This window comes from Harmonia axyridis, chromosome X (assembly GCF_914767665.1).
Source record: "Harmonia axyridis chromosome X, icHarAxyr1.1, whole genome shotgun sequence".
Classification (NCBI taxonomy): domain Eukaryota; kingdom Metazoa; phylum Arthropoda; class Insecta; order Coleoptera; family Coccinellidae; genus Harmonia; species Harmonia axyridis.
In genome coordinates this window covers 1,344,574-1,364,880 of record NC_059508.1, presented here as the reverse complement: position 1 = coordinate 1,364,880, position 20,307 = coordinate 1,344,574, and the positions used below count along the sequence as shown (strand labels likewise).

At 33.1% G+C, this 20,307-nt stretch overlaps 1 protein-coding gene across 1 annotated transcript; it reads right to left on the bottom strand.

Moving 5' to 3' along the window:
• Positions 1-1,485: 1,485 nt before the first annotated feature.
• LOC123686052 lies at positions 1,486-4,050 on the bottom strand. Its single transcript, XM_045626007.1, has 2 exons — positions 3,803-4,050; positions 1,486-3,273 (listed from the first exon to the last, which is right to left on the bottom strand). Exons 1-2 carry the CDS (start codon positions 3,809-3,811, stop codon positions 1,648-1,650), a joined length of 1,635 nt encoding a protein of 544 aa, XP_045481963.1. The 5' UTR covers positions 3,812-4,050; the 3' UTR covers positions 1,486-1,647.
• Between the last annotated feature and the right edge of the window lie 16,257 nt (positions 4,051-20,307).

Genomic DNA, 20,307 nt, shown 5'->3' with positions numbered 1-20,307 from the left:
CTGTGCCCTCCCGTGGCTTCTACTCGCTTCGCTCTGCAGACTATTTTGATAGTCTGCATCTCTCTCTCGAATGTGCGAATTTAGTATGGGAATAACGCGTTTTTAATTTTTTTTTTTGGAGAAATAGTGAGTTTTTCGCATTAGTTGATTATTAGAATACCAAAATGGCTATGGGAATAAAGCGTTTTTAATGAGAAATATTGAGTTATTTGTATGGAAATATAATTGAAATAGCTTGATATGGCTATGGGAATAACGCGCTCTTAATTTTTTTTTAAGAAAAGTATTGAGATATTCGGATGAGAATAGTATTGAAATAGCTAAATGAATCCTATTTAGGAATTGTATGGTACAGATTTTCATGTTATCTAAAATTTCTTTCAGAAAAAGATGAATTTTATTGAGTGCTACCTGAAAGGAAATATTTTTTAATTTTTATTCCAGAGTTTTTGAATAGTTCAGTATATCAATAGTATTATAGATAATTAAATTTATATTCGATGTAATGTAGCTACAAGTGTAACTGAGCTTTAGGAAATTCTAAGTTTGTGATAAATAAAAACACAAAAGAAATTTATAAAATTTTTATATCTTTTATCTTCAGAAAAAATAGCCACAATATTTTTAAAAATAGACTGAGGAAATGAAATAGTGAGTGTTATTGGGAATGAAAGTGCCATATTTTTCCTATCAAAGGTCAAATTCAGCCTTACGTTCCAAAAGTACTGCAAATTTTATGCATGGGTTTATTATATTACCTTTTATCATCAAATATGCAAGCACATATGGAAAAAAAAATATATAATAAATATCAATATAAAAAATTATGATTAACATCTGACGAAGAGATTTGAAACTGGAATAACATGGTCAAAAATTCATAACTCCGTATCTATGAATGGCAGGAATTTGCTGTATAGTATTCATTATTACTTTGGTAACACATGTTCTCAATATCATAATTGTATGGCTCCTTCCTTCAAAACTTTGGTTCCATATAGGGATTGACATAATAGTCCTCTGTTTTGAAGTGATTACTACATATTACGGTTGTGGCAGAAGGTTTTTTGTCTTTACTCCATATTTCCATCACTTATTTAATTCAATTTCTCAGAAACCTGTGAAGATATTCAATAAAATAAACGATAAATCCCTTTTTGTTTTCTTACCTATGAAATGTCACGTCGAACCCTTTCTTGGATATAACAACACAATTATAAGCTACACACGAAGCAGAGATACTTAAAATTGTTTATTAGTACTCAAATAAGCACAAGAACACCAACAAACACTCAGTAAATTGTTTAAAAATCAGTAATCACCACAAGATCAGTAATCACCACCACCACATAATCACCACCGCAAACACGTTCCTGTATATTCAAAGTTTCAAAAAACAATTCTAATTATTGAAAATGGACACTCATCAGTATTCAAATATTTAGAATGTTTATTTTTGAAAATAATTGAATAAAAACTATCATCAGATTGAAAAAATGCACATTTATTACCATTTAATTTTGAATTATTTCCATCCAAAATTGGCAATATCACCTAAATTTCAATAGAATAAAAAAATACATTCATCACATTGGTCATATCTTCAAACTCAATATAGAACACTATAAGACATATAAATTCGCACATTTATTGAATATGTTGGTCATATCTCAAATTCTTTCTATTCAACATATATTCGAAGTACCAATAAGCTTTGTTTCTCTTATTTTTGCGGAGGTTGACACGAATAAACCACCATCTGGCTTTCCTGCCTTTTTTTCTAATGTCGTTTCTAGCTTGAACTAGATTCATTGACCACGAATCTTTTATTATTGTATGATTATCAAAATAAGTAGATTCGTTTTTTCCTTGGCTAAAAACTCTGATCTTCTTCGACCTGCCATGTTTTATGATTTTGCCTTCTTGATATAGGTTTTTTCCATTTCTCCAAAGTTGTCTTGCAATTTTAAAGATTTTCTTATCAAATTCGGATTTATATTTGCTTGTCTTTTTGTATTTTTTTTTGTTTTCATTTTTATCCAATTTATTCTTTTTGGGATAACTTTCTTTATTACAGTCTGAAAGATGGGAAGTTTTAATTTTTTTATTTAACTTATATTCTTCTCTTCCTTGGTCATCTCTCCATCTCAATAGTTTCAAATCTTCTTTCGTAATATGTTTTTTCCAAATAATTTGTTTTCTTTTTCCATGAAGCAATTTATTTTCTGGACAAGCTTTAGGAGTGTTAAATGTATAATCATTCTTATCTTCTTTATTATACTGACTATTTCTTCTGTCTTGTTTATGGATCCTCTCTTTTTCAGTTTTATTTCTATTTATAATTACCATCTTACTTTTGTTTGTCGAGTCAAGTTTCTCATTCAAATAACTCCCCAATTTGATTTTATGATATTTTTCTGAGCTTTCTCCCTTTTTTTTCTTTAAACTATTGTGAATAATGTCAGGCTCTTGAATAATGTTTTCAGAATCCAAATCTTGTTTTTCGGAAATCTTTCCTTTTGTTCCCACTTCCAATTGTCCCATAAGGTTTTTCAAGCATTTTTCGATATAAGCATTATATGCATTATCTGTACTTTCAGGAATATCTTTACAATATTCATGTATATGTGAATTCAGAAACTCATCATACCTTAAGTTATGGCCATTGTGCTCTATTTTATTTTCCTCAAGCACACTAGACTGTCTGTTTTTTGAGGAAATACAAGAGACTATAATAGCTAATAAAATTGTACAAACAAAGAAAATAATATATGGTTTGCCAATATTTAAGTGATCATCAAGAAAATTGAGATATCTGTCATGTTTTGGTGCTTGTCTGTTTGAAATTAAGCATTGTTTTTTTTTCTCGTCATCTTCTTCGGTGATAGTGGAAGTATTTTTACTTTCTTTTTTACCAGCAGATATTTCAAGAGAGCGTTGCATCTGGAAACTTTCAGATTGTGATTCAGGAGGTTCCAATGTTGTGCAATTATCTACTGTATTTTCATCACTAACGTTTGTAGAACTATCGTCTTCATTTCTAGTTTGATAAAACTCATTTTCACTGATAATACTTATGCCGTCTGATTCTGTGTCCGATTTGTTATTAGAGTAGTCGCTTATATTTTTAATTTTCCGAGATTTTGCTGGTTCTTCTATTTTTTCTAAACCTCCATCCTGAACTATGGGATTTGCAGGTTCATTTGTGTCCAGCAGTATCCAAGAGTGTGTAATACTCGTTTCTAAAGCCTCTGAATTAGAGCCAGTAGTTTCCTGAAAAGTGATTGCATATACATTTCTCCACTACATCAAAAATGATTGATAGGTACAAATAAACAAATGATCTACTCCACTATATATATTAAATTCATGCATTATACATTTCGGCAAGGTAACTTGCCATCATCAGGTGCTCGAGACAGTTGTTAAGATGTCAAAGATGTAACATAAGCGTCATGTTACATCGTTGACATCTTAACAACTGTTTCGAGCACCTGATGATGGCAAGTTACCTTGCCGAAATGCATAGTGCATGAATTAAATATATATATAGTGGAGTAGACCATTTGTTTATTTATACCTATTTTCAATAACTCCACCGATGGACTATTACCAGTACAATGATTGAATTAATGAAACGGAAAGTAAAGACATTTTAGAGAATTAGTTAGTTATCTTGATGAAGTCAAAGTTAGTTGAAAAATGAAGAGGATCTGGAACATGTTTTTGCCTAATTGATAGCTTTGCAATTTGCAAAAAATAAGGAGTTTATTATATTATGAGGTGAAAAATGACTACTCACTTCTTCCATTTTCTTTCCTAAAAACGTCCGTTGGGAACAGATCAAGTATTCACTTTGTGAACTGAAATGTCTACAATGTGATTTAGATTATTTATAGCTTTCCAGCTTAAAATTAATTGTCATCGATGTCTTTCGCTGTCCCACTAGTATGTATTCTGTTTTGATATGATTCAAAACACTATTTTCAGGAACGTTGTTCCTGTTTGAATTTTCATCTCTCTCATGAGAATGTCAATAATCGAATTTTCCCAGGGTTTCAATTATTTTGATTTTGTGAATTGAAGCGCTCCATCTGTTGGTTGAAAATTCAACTTGACCGATTTTGTGAGATTAGATCACAGTTTACTGTAATGGATTTCGAACTATTCTGTACAATTATGTGCTCTTAAGTGTAGATACCTCTACTAGTTCCATATTCGAAATGAATTCCAATTTAAACTATTTCTGTTTTTAATCTGAAAACTCAACATATACTAAAGACTATCTAACATTCAAAGCAATATTGGAAATACATATTAAATATTTGAATTCTATTTTTAACTATTCTCAAAGAAATATTTTTTTGAATTATAGATTCTACTTTAATGGTTTGCAACATTTTTATAGGGCCTTGATTAGTCAGATATACAATTTGTAAGGTTTTTACTTCAACCTATATTTATAACATCACTGTGTCAATTTTCTAAACTGAAGGGATACCTCTTAGCACGTTCCTTTAAATTATTAGTTCCAAAAAATAGTATGGAATTTAATAGAGGGTTCCAAATAATTGGAGAGGAACACCCATTCGTAAACAAGTAATTATAGGGTTTATTTTTCAAAATTCTGCAGAAACGACACGAAATCGAGATTCGACTATTAATTTTGTAGGTGATAGATCAACTGGAATGCGAATGAGCATTCCTAGAATTCTTTCGTATTCAAGGGACAGCAAATCAATTCTAGAAAAGTGATCCTACTTTAAGGATAGATAAATAATTATTATAAGGATTTGAATTTATTTTTAAATCTTTGGAATGGTGATGATTTTAATCGGGGGGAAGATTTCAATATATCAGATTTTCACAATTTTTAGAATTTGTAATACAACAATAAAATTTCCTCAGTTATTTGAATGGAGATTGCGCTGAAAATATTTTTGCTACATTGAATGGTTTTTTCATTGTTACTTGTTAGATCCGAGATTTGGAGATGCCAAAATTTATGGATCAAATTGAAAAATTTTTTTCTAACTATAATTATATATGTATACCTATGTAGAATGTCCAACAAGAAAATTACCAAATTATATAATTTTCATGAAATTTGAACATAGCTGGATAATAGTTTGTAATATTGAAAATTCATAAATTCCGATATTTGATGTAGTTAAAAAAATAAGGAACCATTGTGAAGAACTTGAAGTTTTCTAAGAATTAGCTATTTTTTATAATTGAAGATAACTATTATATGATCGGGAAAAACTATAAACCCCTATAAGAAGTCTGCCACACCTTGGTTTGAGATCGCCCGAAAAAAAAATTAAATAGGTGCTCCGCGAAATTTTGGAATGTATACCAACTTAGAATCCAAAAATTTAATTTAAAATCCCTTCGTAGGCCACTACAAGGAAGCTTTAAGAGTAATTTACCTGAGAATAGACTTCAAACCAAGTATTCAAATGAAAAAACGGCTCATTTCTAGAAAAAAATGCCAAAACGCAAGAAGAAAAATTAGAATTTATTCTGTAAAAATCTGTAAATTTTGATAATAAAATGGATTTGATCTGAAACAGACAAATAGAAATGCAAAATATTCTTCTTTAATGATTTGATGCCGATATACAGGGTGTTTCCTAAACATGCGGCAAAAATTCAGGGGGTTGTTCCTTGGACTATTTTAAGCATGTTTTGTCCTTGGATGATTTTTGAAAAACCTCTTTGTTTCGAAGATACAGGGCGAACAACATTTTTCATATTTTTAAAATTAATAATAGTTTAAATAACTGTGTTTACTAAGTAGGTACAATTTATTTTTAAATTTGTTTAACAACATTCCAATTACTAAAAACGGCCAGTTTTTTGACTAAAAATTGATAAGTGCAGATGGTAAAGGAATACAGATTAAACACGGTTTTCATTTGAATTCGTGATCATTGCTGGGTGTAACTTAATAAGAAATGATCCTGGTGTTTTTGAAAGGGTTCGGCAGTCAATGAGGAGAAGATTGGATGCTTGTATGCTGGCTAGAGGTGGTCATTTTCAACAGTTTTTGTAGGTTGAGTTGAATTTTCATGTAATTTTTCATAATAAAATGTTATTATCTGAAATTTTGTTTCCCCTATATCTTCGAAACAAATAGGTTTTTCAAAAATCATCAAAGGACAAAATATTCTTAGAATAGTCCAAGGAACAACCCCCTGAATTTTTGCCGCATGTTTAGGAAACACCCTGTACAGGAAAACTAATCATAATTTTGTGCTGAAAATTTGCATATTGGGGTTTGAGATAATGGTCCTTCTCCTTAAATATTTTCAAATTTCTACAACTTCCGGTTATACCTACCGGAAACAGACTACTACTTTCTCATTTCAAACGGCACACCCAGTATATTATTGGATCATTAGATAGCTTTTTTGATGCAAATTTCAGCAATATGCCATACCTTGGATTTAAACTGAACGGTTCAGAAGTGAATGGGATTCTTATGAAAAAAATGTTGGCGACCACGACCCTCATTTTTTTAAATATTTCTACAGAAAGAGTTTTTTCGAAAAAACTTTTTACATTTTCGATTCTGAAAATACGTACTTAAGACAGTTTGTGGTTTGAACCAAAAATGTACAGGGTGTTCATCAAAAGATAATGAACTTGGACAACTCAAATTCATCAAAACTCAAGATTTTCAAATTAGAACCTATATTTTTTATTATTTCAGTCAATTCTACGCATAAAAAGAGGGGGGTCACTCGAACATAACCTTTACCTGGAATGAAAACTTCAAGAGTATTCGAGGAAGAACTTCAAATGAGGAAAAACCGCAATTTCAAATTTTGTGGAGTAGTTTGTGACTTCTGGAAAACACAGGAAGTAACTAAAATTCGATGTTTCGATAACTAAATTGGATCGAATAGAACAAAAAAACCGCTCCATGGATTGAATTGAAATTCTCTGGGATTTTTGTGTTGATATTGAACTGTAAAACGCACACTCAATATTTATGGTTTTTTTTAAATTTTCAATTCAGCGCTTGATTATCTAAAAAGCCTCCGAAAGCCCTATTTTTACCAACTTTTCAAATTGATGTAGAGAACGAAAAAATTTTTTTTCCGAAAATCCAATAGCTACTTCTTGTAGAGAATTCATTCAAGATTTCAAAACATCCCTTAAATTTTCTGTGCAATCATTGATTGGTGAGATATTGATGGTTAAACACAAAAAGGTCCTTTTCAATTCAAAGTTCGATATTTCAGCGAGAAGTGAGAAGGATATTGAAGCTGAATGAACAAATTATCTCATCCATATAGTGAATATGTTGGAAAAAAAGTGTGTATGCCGAAAATAAAAACTGAAAAAATTTCGCAGAAATTTTAGATACTGTATTCATTAGGATTGAGCGGTACATGTTGCTTGAAACATTTTTTTATCATGAGATTTCTAAACTATAAATTTCAAGCTTCACAAAGTTTTTTTTTCAAATTGAGATACGACCATTGTTATCGAAAATACACCCATTTGAAAAATCGCTAAAAATTTCGAATTTTATTTTGACCCTTTAATTTATTCCACTAGTCTAGTGTATGTAACTATATACAGTTCTTTGGTCTCCAAGAGTACGATTGATACCTGAATGAACGAGCACTCAGAAGCTAGTAACGTTTTGGTAATGTACATTACCAGAAACGTGAGCTTCCTCAAGGGTCAGTTCATTACTACATTGGATACTGTTCTTGAAGTAAATACAGATAGGAAATTCTTCTTAACCACAATATGGGATTTGATTACATTCATTACACCCCTGGTGTTGGTGGTGTTTTGATCCACAAGTTGAGATTAATTCGGATTCAAAAGAAAAGTACACCCCATAGTCCTAATTGGCCTTATCAATCCGTTTGTCCATTTGTGCCCTTTCATAAATTTGCTAAGTATAATTTTTTGATTGAACTCAAAATCTCAATCTTTTATTCTTTTGGGTAGGTATTCTATTATAAAGAAAGATTCAGAAACATTTGACACAATATTTATAATCTTGAAAGTGACCTGAAGGGATTTGATAGTTGAATGTTATGATCAAATTTGGATTATACCTCTATGAGAAGATTTCATATATGTACTTATACTTACTAAAAGTTTATTATTTATAGGTTAACTTATTAGTTGATTTTGATCGTGATTAGAAAATGAAAACCATATAGAAATATCTTTTTATTATAAATCCCTAATAAGTACCAAAAGAAGGAGAAGTCGATTTCTTTTATTCATTTTCCATTATTGTAGTTTGTACTTTAGACTGAAAAAAATTTGGCCAGCCGGGATTCTAGCGCTATAAGCCACTGGGTCTTTTTCTTGTCGAATGAGAACAACATAACCAAAAACGTGAGCTTCTCAAGGGTCGGTTAGTCAGTTCAAAAGAAGAAAAAAATTGGAATGCCTTCCCCAAACGTTGGCCACCATTAGGACAAAATATAGATTCGGGGCATTTCCACGATAATTCATTTATTTAGACTTTATATTGTTTATGGCGATTTCGAACATTTTTTAAAGATGCTAGTGGTGTGTTGGGCGTGGTAGTCCTTAGCCATCGTTTGCCGACCAGGCAAGCCTATGATTGCCCTCGCCATCTCTTATGGCAGCTGGTGATCTATTCTCCCGCGATAATGGCCTTGCCAGGGCCGAAGAAGATATCACTGATGTCTTCAGATATTCTTTAGAAATTTGTCCCAGATTTACCGAATGAACAAAATTGTTCTTTATATGTTTCAGTATGAAATGGATGAATATTAAAGTGAAATAATAACATTCAAATGTGTCGATGAAGGTTATTTACTTCATAACAAAAATAAATTATTTATAAATCAACATACTTAAAGCCTGACGTAACTTTCAGGATTGTTGTGTTTTTTTTTACAATTTCTCCTATTCAGAGCCTTATATAGTTCAAAAACTTAACTAATTCATAAACTTAACACTGGCACTTAAATTTGAAACCTTACCTAAACTTTTTCTTCTTTATTCCAGTTTTCATGGAAGATAAACATAATGGCTGAGAATTTCATAACTGACAATGATCACAGAAGTACCGAGGAAGTCATAGATTTCAAATATCTACAAATTATCTTCTCGTCATCGGATCTGAACTATAGAATTCAATGAAGGAAATTCGAACTTGAATGATAATAATAGTTGATATTTAGCTGGAAATAAATGTTTAACATTCGTTCTTCTGAACAGAATACACGTATGGAAAAAGAACGCATTTCTTAAATTTATTTCTATAACTTTTGTCTTCTCCAAATGTGAAACAGAATAATTTAACTCACGTTCTAGGTTATGTTGCCAACAAGAGGGGACGAAGTAATTAATAGTAAGTTGTACTTGGGAAACAATGAGAAAAGCGCTGACGTGAAATTATGAGCTTCTACGCGCTTGTTGACATTAATCTTTATTGACATCTTCGACCCACTTTGCAAATAATCAAAAAATTGGAAATAAACCAGTTCGTTTGCTCAAATGATGTTATGTGGTTCAGAGGTTTATCAAATCAGAGAAATAAGATTGTCTTCAACCGTTTAGCTACATAGCTGATTTTTTGTATAAATCACTTGAATTTAATGTATCTACTCATTATAATCAGTGAACCTGACGAATAGATTCTGAGATATCGGTATATTGGGTACCTACATAAAAACATTTTATTTTTCAATTTTCCAATGATACGATGCTCATAAAGTTTTGCATGCACATTCGTTTCACTATTTTGCACATAGATTTTGCTCATTAACCGAAAATTCGAGAGATCCTATACCCTGAAAAATCTTTTTAGCACATTTTACTGTTGGTAGTTATCGTGTACCCAGCCACTGGACGGACATAATTGATTTTGAACTCGAATTCTCCATCAGAGAGTTAAACCGAATCGTTTAAGACCACAATCGGCTCAAAATATTAAATTAAAGACATTCAGGCAAAACGATAGCCTGCTGTTCACCTTGAAGAAGCACGCGAAAAATCCAAAAATTTACCTGACGCATAAGCCAGCCCTGTATTCGACTGCAGGGTTGGACAACGACTGTGAACATAACACAAACTAAATTTAATGACCGCCTGTTCATCGTCGCATGTTTGTGTTCATTATGTCTTTTGTTGAATCGCTCTCTTGGTCTTGCTTAATTATGGATGGACGACCCATCCACTGATGGTTTTTCTCTCTTCGCCCTGTACAAATATATCAGTGGAATATCTCACATACGATATTATACTGCTTCCGAGCCTACATAATTAAAGGTAGCTTTGTAATGAAAACTCATTTGGTCACCGAATTCCAAATTTTCGCTGGCAGAATGCAAATCAGATCAGACCTTAAATGTTTTGTTGAGCGGTCATTTCCTGAACTTCTTCTATCATTTGTCAACATGTCTGTAATTTGCCAATATTTAGCCGGGAATAGTGTCAAATTTGATTATATCTTGATTGTCGTACGGAACGTAACTTTAAAAGGTGGAATCATCAACGTTATTGTATTAATTGAGTGCAGAAATTAAGAAAAAACTTCCGCCAATGACTACAAAAAAATTAGCTTCCACTACCACCTTACCAAAAATCGATGAAAACCATGGTAGAATAGAACTAATTGTGCTTCCAACTGGTTGACCAACCAGCATATACTCCAGATTTGGCTCCTATTGATGTACTAGTACTGGCTTTTTGCAGACCTCATAAGACTGGTCCAGGGAAAGAAATCTGGCTCTAATGAAAAAGTGATTGCCGAGGTTGAAGCCTATTTCCAAATCAAATACGAATCTTTTTACAGATTACAGATATTGAGAAGTTAGAGCAATTTTTGAGTACATCCATCTCTCTTGAAGGTGTCTGAATTGACGAATAAAGTCGAATTTTTAGGAAAAAATATGTTCAACTGGTTAGGCTCGGTACATACTTGGTGAAGTGTTATTTAAATGTATATATAATAGGCCAATTGAAAAGTCCCCGGTCTAACATAGTAAAACACATTTTTTTGGCAAAATTCGATTTTATTATTCAACATAGTTGCCTTCGAGGGCGATACAGCGATTATAGCGATCTTCCAACTTTTCGATACCATTTTTGTAGTACGATTTGTACCTCAGGCCTCAGTTTCGGCGATTACTTCTTCATTGGCGCTAAATTTCTTTCCAGCGAGTATTCTTTTGAGGTCTGAGAACAGGAAAAAGTCGCTAAGAGCCAAATCTGGCGAATACTGTGGATGCAGAAGTAATTCGAAGCCCAAATTTTGCAATTTTGCCATTGTTTTAATTGATTTGTGACACGACGCATTGTCTTGATGAAAGAGCTCCTTTTTTTTCTTCAAATGGGGCCGTTTTATTAACGATTTCATCCTAGCGCTGTTGATGGTCTGGCCACTTTGGAATAATTTTTGAATATTATACTTTGCGCATCCCAGAATACTGATGCCATAACCTTGCCAGCTGACTGTTGTGTTTTTCCTCGCTTTGGATTCGGTTCATCGTGTGCAGTCCACTCAGCTGACTATCGATTGGACGCCGGAGTGAAATGTTTCATCCATTGTCACATATCGACGAAATAATTCAGGTTTATTGCACTGCTCAGAATCATTAACACGTTGTTGCTTATGATCGATTGTGAGCTCACGCGGCACCCATTTTGCACACAGATTTCTCATGTACAAATATTCGTGAATGATAATATGTACATGTTCAGATAATATGTTCACAATGTCTGCGATCTCGATCAACTCCACTTTACGGTCATTCAAAATGATTTTGTGAACTTTTTGATTTTTTCGTCGGTGACAACCTCTTTTGGGCGTCCACTGTGTTCGCCGTCTTCGGTGCTCTTTTCACCACGCTTAAACATAGCATACCAATCAATGATGGTTGATTTTGCGGGTGTAGACCCCGGAAACTCTCATCAAACCAAGATTTTGAATCAACTGTAATATTTTATCAGCACACGAAATTCTTTTTTTCCATCTTTTTTCAAATAACAAAAGTAGCTACACTCACAACGCAATATCTCACAAACTAATGGTCGGACTGTTGTCAAATTTTAACACGTATCGTTTGAAGGTTGGTACTAACTAAAAAACATATGGATTTAATACTAGCACCGCCATCTGTGCATCAAACCGGGGACTTTTCAATTGGCCTAATATTATCAAAATCCCAATGATACCTTTCGGTGTTTGGGTTATTTGAATGTCATCATCATAATTCTTTGGAAATCTTAAGATTTTGTAACACTCCATTTGATTTATCTGTCTGTCCTTAACAAGCTATCTAATGGATCATTTTGGTTAACCCCGAAAAAAGATCTTTTAATGTAGAATTCAGTTTATGGTGGACCCCTAATTTTCATGTGGAAAAGAGATCAAACATGATTGATGATCTTTAAGTCTTTTCTGAAGAAAATTTCGGTTGAATAATACAAAAATTGGTCGACCACTTTGATCCTAATGAAAAAATGATTATAACCGAAGAGTTTTGTTCATAACAAAAAAAAAAAGAAGGAAATTCGAACAAAAAGCTCCGGTAGCAATTATTATGTATAAACGGTTGTAACAATTGACCAAACAGTTATACACTGTGAACTGGAAATAATGCTCAGTCAAAGCGAACATCAGGCCTTTAATAAGCAAGAAAGAAGCCCTAAAGGTAAAATCAAGCACGCGATTTAAAGATATTTGGAAAATTATAGGTTAATATACCTGAGACATATTGATGATGGAGCTGGATGTAGATCTATTGCTTATTCATTACCAATCTCAAATGTATTTTTAAATTTGTCAGTGATACAGGTTTCGTATATTTCGTGTACCTGTCTATACGGGGTTGCCACGTAAAAAATAAAACGGACAATTTCGTTAATTATAAGTTTTTACGGAAAATGCTGAGACAGGCCAATTTTATTTGGAGGTGGACATCTCAAGAATGGCAATAAGGGCCGGGTGACACATAATTTTGGAAGTTTTGCAATTCTATTAATATACAGGGTGGTCCGGATTTCAGTTCAATAACTGTAACGTAGAATAGAACAACTTTCTTAATGAAAAAAAGTTCATATAAACATATATCCTAACAAGCTTCGTTTCAGATATACGGGGTGTTAAGTTTGAAAAAAAAACAGTTTTTACTTATACCTCTAGTATTACATTCATTGTTTTAATTTTTAGGTATTGAAGTCTAGATAATTTACTGTCTCGAATTAGGTGAATGTCTCCTGCCAAAATGATCCAGTGGCGAAGATATAGGGGTGCGATGAACCTTTTTCCTATTGAAAATGTATATGCACTGTCTTTTTCTCGAGAAAATTATTTGATCTATGAAATCAACAGGGCTTCAATGAAAAAAAGGTCTTTGGATTTTATGCATCTAATGTACCATTTTCGAGATAATCGAGTACAAAACAAACACTATCGACGAAAATGTACAAAAATTAATTTTTCAAATTTTCCCATCAGTGATAAATGCAAGTACAAAAATTCATGTAGTGTATGATAACGCTTTCAGATGGCATATAATTGGACATTTGTCAGACAAAAAAATCATAATGAACCACATTTTACATAATATCTTATTAGATATTATGTAAAATATATCATATTCGATATAGAACAGGCGCATGAGTGAACGAGCGACCGAAGCATCTGACCCCAAGTAATGTTATTCTCGATTTTTTTATTACACAAATTACATATACAGGGTTAGAACTCTTTAGAGGGAGATAATTGATAGGACGTAACTTATCAAACAGGATATAGGTTTTACATAAATCAAGTGATGGTTTCACATAATAACTGAACGAAGTAAAAATTTATTTGACAATTCTGCCACCAGCCTACTACTTAAACAAAAAAATAAAGAGGAAATTCAAATTTGCGTATAGCTAGACTCGATATTTTTGTAGAGTGTGATACATTTTTGAATTCGTAATTTTTTCTTTATCACCTTATAAGGAAAACTAATATGGAGTCCATAAGAAAGAAATTGACTATCACGTTTCTGAAACAATGGAAAACAGAAAAAATCTGAGGACACCATTAGAATCTCTATATTGGATAATGGCTACAAACCAAATTTCGTGAAGTTATCTCCAGAAATAATTGAGTTATACAAAGATTTTGGATATGTTAACACCAACACACTTATCCCTAAATAACGCAACTTTTTTGTAATCTCTTACGGTTTTCGATATCCCTGTAGTGTCCCTTTAAATAGTTCTAACCCTGTATAGTGTGAAAATTCAAAGTAACATCGATCTCATACACTGGTTGTTCTTATTGTATTTTCACTGTGTTAATTTTCGAATGGGGATCATAATGAAAATGAGCAAAATCAATACCAGGAATCGAGTAATAATGTCCCTTAGGTTCATGAATACGAAACCTATCACTTTCCACGAGAACGGGAAGGGTTCCGTATCATAAAGAGTCAACATGGTAACAGAATAGACAGTAAAACCAGTGGTCAAAGAGTATTAGATGAAAGTCCAATAAAAACCTAAATTTGAAAGCATGCAAATCCGAAACCCACCGGTGCAATTTATTAGAACTGCTTTGCATAACGGCTAAATAAAATTAAATAAAGTACACGGAAACGCAGGAGGGTTTTACCCTTAAGTTAAAAAGGATTCGATACTTTTGCGACTCGAAATAATTTATTTTATCGCACCTTTTCTTCCGATGAGAGAAACAATTTGGCAAATTGTGAAATAGGGAAATGATGTGAGGAAAATTCGGTATATTTTAGCGCGATTCTGTTTCCTTGTTTGGTCGACAACTTGCATAAATCATCCGTGAATTGGGGATTCAATTTATGGAAGAATGATTCAATTCAGACATTTTTTCGACAAAGGACACAGACTGGGGGATTGGAAAAAATCCCCGCTTTCAACGCTGTCACTTCCCATTCTCCTTAGCTGGACCTCAAGTTGTAAAAATCCCTCGGGATGAATAAACTTGAAACGGAGTTTGGTCCTGCCGCCCTTGAAAGCTCAAAGTCATGGATTGTTTTCGATAATCACAAACATCCACATGAATCAACAGAAATTTTACAATATTGAAAACGAATAGTTTATACTTTATAAGATGAAATTAGGAAGATAAACGTTGATTTTTATTTATCAGGTGTACAACTTATCGTCCACCGTTTTGCAATAGATGGCTGTAGCGGTAGGTGGTTGTCGAAATAAATAGATCGTAGATGTCATACAAAAAGCTTAGGTATTTGTAAACATAACGCCATAGAAATATTAGTCTCTCTCTCTCTCTCTCTCTCTGTATCTTTTAACCATGTGCTTGGCTAGTCGCCATCGACACATTAAACAATCTGTAACACAAATCACAAAAAATCTCAACAATCACAAACTATTTTCACAATTTCAACTTCACAAACTCTTCAGTATAATTTTCAAAAAGACTCTTTCAAATTAAGGAGCTCCAAAATGGGACGTGAGGAAAAGTAGTCTTCTCACCGTGACGACCATTTTGGAACTCCGAAATATTAGTCGATTTGTGTCTGCATCATAAAGTTATTCTCGATTAAACAAGTCAGCTTACCTACTAACCAAATTCTCGTCATTTGCGGGAGGTTTTAATTTTCTGCTTTGATATGACGAAATCTGCGGCTGAGGCTCATCGAATGCTCTCAAATACCTATGGTGAGGCCGCTATTAGTGAAAGAACGCACGGGAGAGTGGTTTCAACTTTCAACGGAACAAGAACGATGATTTTGACGTCGAAGACACGCATGGCGGTGGAAGAGAGAGGGTTTTCGAAGATGCAAAATTGAAGGCAGTATTTGAGCTAGACTAAGCAAAAATTGGCAGGATCATTGGGCAAGCCATTTCAACACGACTGAAAGTCATGGGAATTATTCAAAAACAAGAAAATTGGGAGCCGTACGACTTGAATGTGTGTTTGATTTTCATTTTCTGACAACATAGTTGTTGGAACGGCGTAAAAGGCAAGTAAGATCTTCGGGATAATCGCATAAGAATTAGCAAAATCGTAATTGACGAAATGAATTGATACTATTTTCTTCAATAAAATATTCCTTACCGTGAATGAATCATATCTAAGGGTGAATTTAGATTATTAGATACGATGATGAGAAAATTATAAATCTTTGTGGTGAATTGACAGTTTTTTTCAATGAATTATCAAAGCTATCGATCTACTTCATTTATTATGCTTTCAACTACTTTCTGCTATTAGAACATGAAAATGTAAATCAACGAGGGGCAGTATTTCTAATGGAAGATACTACACCGCATCACTTAGCTCTTGGATAAATCGCTTTCTTATTTATGTGCTTTTCAGAATAATGTAGAGTCATTGCGGCTCCCACTGAAAATTCATAGTCAAGTTTTTTGCACTTATCCACTAGGACATATTAATGAATTGCCTCTGTTGGTAAAATAATCGTTTGAGGAAAAAATAACCCCAATAAATATTCAAAAATCAATTAATCGAATGAAAGAAATTATTTTCGCAAACTTGGTTGCTTAGATATTATCTTGAAATTACGAAAATTAGGATTAATTTACCCTTGGTTTGAATCCTGATATTCCACTGCTAGTTTTTCATCAATATTTCTTTTCATTGCTATTCAATATATCGTTTTCCTGTGCGTTGAAAATTCAAATTATAAGCTATTATTCAAAATATACAGTGTTTCTATATTTGCTCAATCTGCAACCTTCTCTTCATTTGAATTTGTCAAGAGAATATAGCAACATAATAATAATAATTCATTCATCCTTCAGGACACTTAACAATATGTATAGGATAAGTCAGGGAAATATTACAATTTAATTTCAAGCTACTTGGCTTGAGCTTGACTTGATTTCAAGTCAAGTCTCATCGCAATGTTTTTCTTTTATAAGAATCACATTAACTCATGAACCGTTGAGTTCATACCCAAGTCATGGTATATGGCTCAAATTTCCATCAAATAAGCTTTCTAATCATGCAATACTATTCTGGGTGTACCATTTGAAATAAGAAAGTAGCAGTCTGTTTCCGGTATAACCGGAAGTTGTAGAGGTTTAAAAATATTTAGGGAGAAAGATCAATGCCTTAAACCCCTATATGTAAATTTTCAGAACAAACTTAAGATTTGTTTTCCATAAATGTCTAAAATGAAGGAGTCTAAGAAATAAAAAGAAGAATTATATTTATTATATTTTAACGGATGAAAGAAAATAGGCAAATAATTGGAATATTTAAAAACACGGTTAGAAAGATCATATAAGGAAGTTAAGTTTACCCTGAAAGTAAACTTAAAAGAAAGTGGAATAAATGAAACAAGAGGTTATAAGAAAAATTTCGTTCCCTTAGAAAACAAAGGATCTAAGAATTCAATGTTGACGAAATGCGTCACCACTGCGGTAAATAAATGTAATTCAACATACCGAGTGTTCATTTAATATAATAATAGTTGAAAGAATTTTAACAACACCAAGAGTGAAGCAATTATTATTTGTTCGAAATCCTATTATATTTCTAGATTAGAAGGTGTAAAGAAATCGACTTACAAAAATAGATAGCAGGGCGGTTAACATGTAGAATTGGATATTGTTACCGGTTTTATGTATATGTTCTTGGCAGGGGGCTACCTCCATTCCTACTTACAAGGCTGCTGAGAAGTTCAACAATAATTATTCAATGATTTACGTTTGTGTTCTGTTCATCCACTATTTAAATTGCTCAACTTATGCCTCGGTTGCGATCTAAATTTTTTTCCTCGTTAACTATTTATTTATTCTTATAGGTTAATCAGAGTGTTAATCTGACTTTCACATACCTTACTTTTTGTTATAAAATCGTTTGAACTCTACATCAGAGATTTTTCTGTTTTCGCAAAACAGGTTGATTGATTGATTTTCTCCCTAGAACAGTTATATTTTCTTCTTCTTCAATGTGCCCTGTCAGGTCCCCCTGACGTTGGTAATCACGATGGCGACCAATATAGAGTTGGAAAATTGAAGACATTTGGGCAAAATGATTGCCCACTGTTCAGGGGATCAAATATCTGTGAGTTTCCAAATTTGATCCGAGCATAGCCTTAAAATGCTGAAGATTTCGAAGTGAAAATAAATTCTGTTCGTCCGTACTGCCGATACGATAGACCTCGAATAGAATGAGCTAGAAGGTTTCTAATAGTAGGTACAGGGTCTGAATATCTCGGATGAGTTCGTATTAGGCCAATTGAAAAGTCCCCGGTCTGATGCACAGTTGGCGGTGCTAGTATTAAATCCATATGATTTTTAGTTAGTACCAACCTTCAAACCTTACTTGTCAAAATTTGACAGCAGTCCGACCATTAGTTTGTGAGATATTGTGTTGTGAGTGTAGCTACTTTTGTTATTTGAAAAAATATGAAAAAACAAAAATAATTTCGTGTGCTGATGAAATATTGCTTTTTGAAGGGAAAAATACAGTTGAAGCCAAATCTTGGCTTGATGAAAAGTTTCCGGGGTCTGCACCAGGAAAATCAATCATCATTGATTGGTATGCTGTTTGAACGTGGTGAAATGAGCACCGAAGACGGTGCTCATTTGGGACGCCCAAAAGAGGCTGTCACCGACGAAAAAATCAAAAAAGGTCACATAATAATTTTGAATGACCGTAAAGTGAAGTTGATCGAGATCGCAGACATTGTGAAGATATCATCTGAACATGTACATATTATCATTCACGAATATTTGTAAATGAGGAAGCTGTGTGCAAAATGGGTGCCGCGTGAGCTCACAATCGATCAAAAGCAACAACGTGTTAATGATTCTGAACAGTGTTTGAAGTTGTTTAAGTGCAATAAACCTGAATTATTTCGTCGATATGTGACAATGGATGAAACATGGCTCCATCATTTCACTCCGGAGTCCAATCGACAGTCAGCTGAGTGGACTGCACACGATGAACCGAATTAAAAGCGAGGAAAAGACAACAGTCAGCTGGCAAGGTTATGGCAGCAGTATTCTGGGATGCGAAAGGTATAATATTCATTGATTACTTCCAAAAGGGCCAGACTATCAAGAGCGATTATTATATAGCGTTATTGGATCGTTTAAAAGACGGAATCGTTAAAAACCGTCCCCATATGAAGAAAAAAAGGTGCTGTTTCATCGAGACAATTTGCCGTGTCACAAATCAATGAAAACAATGGCAACATTGCATGACTTGGGCTTCGAATTGCTTCTGCATCCACTGTATTCGCCAGATCTGGCCCCCAGCGACTTTTTCATGTCCTCAGACCTCAAAAGAATGCTCGCTGGAAAGAAATTTAGCGGCAATGATGAAGTAATTTCCGAAACTGAGACCTATTTTGAAGCGAAAGACAAATCGTACTACAAAAACAAAAATGGTATCGAAAAGTGGGAAGATCGCTATTATCGCTGTATAGCCCTCGAAGGCAACTATGTTGAATAATAAAATCGAATTTTGCCAAAAAAATGTGTTTTACTATGGTAGACCGGGGCTTCTCAATTGGGCAAAAACCCGTTAAATGACTCGCAAATCAATCTATATGAAATTTTGTTTTCCCCTCTACATTCACGTACAGTCACGTACAGGCTCACGCCTCTGTGACTATATGTTTATACCCTGTAGCTTACAGAATAAACCATTTTATTATTATTATTTTTATTATTATTAGAAAAAAATTCATACCATCAAACTCAAATTTAAAAATCGGTTTGAATCTCTAAGAAAAAATTAAATTAATACTTTTTCGATCAAGTTTTTTTAGGATTTTAAAATTTTATTTGAAGAATTCCATAATCATTGTTCAGTGAATGTTAACATAACATGAGCATTGCAAATAAATAGAAGATCCTTCATAAATTTGTTGGAAATTGAATGAAAAATTATGGATTCACCTATACTAATGAAGGATTGAATTTTCTTGAAATGAAATTAGGTGCTTTGTGAATTAGATTAATGATAAGTTTGACATCGAAATGACGAAATCAAGATGGCTTTCATCTTGGGTGGCCATTGTATGATGATAATCAACGATAATACTTTATGCTTTCCAGTATGAATAATCATAATTTTCGTTTATCATTTTTCGACTGCTTTAAACCGACTTCTTTTCAAACTTCCGAATGGGAGCTTGATATGAATACTATATTGTGCTCAAATCCCACATTAATTATCATCAAGAATCTGTAGGACTGAATTTTCAGTCCTACCCCACATTAAAACTGAAAATAATATTGTGCTCATAACCACCAAACTGATAAAGAAATATTTATTGGTGATTTCGACAAATTGTATTCTCACGTCAT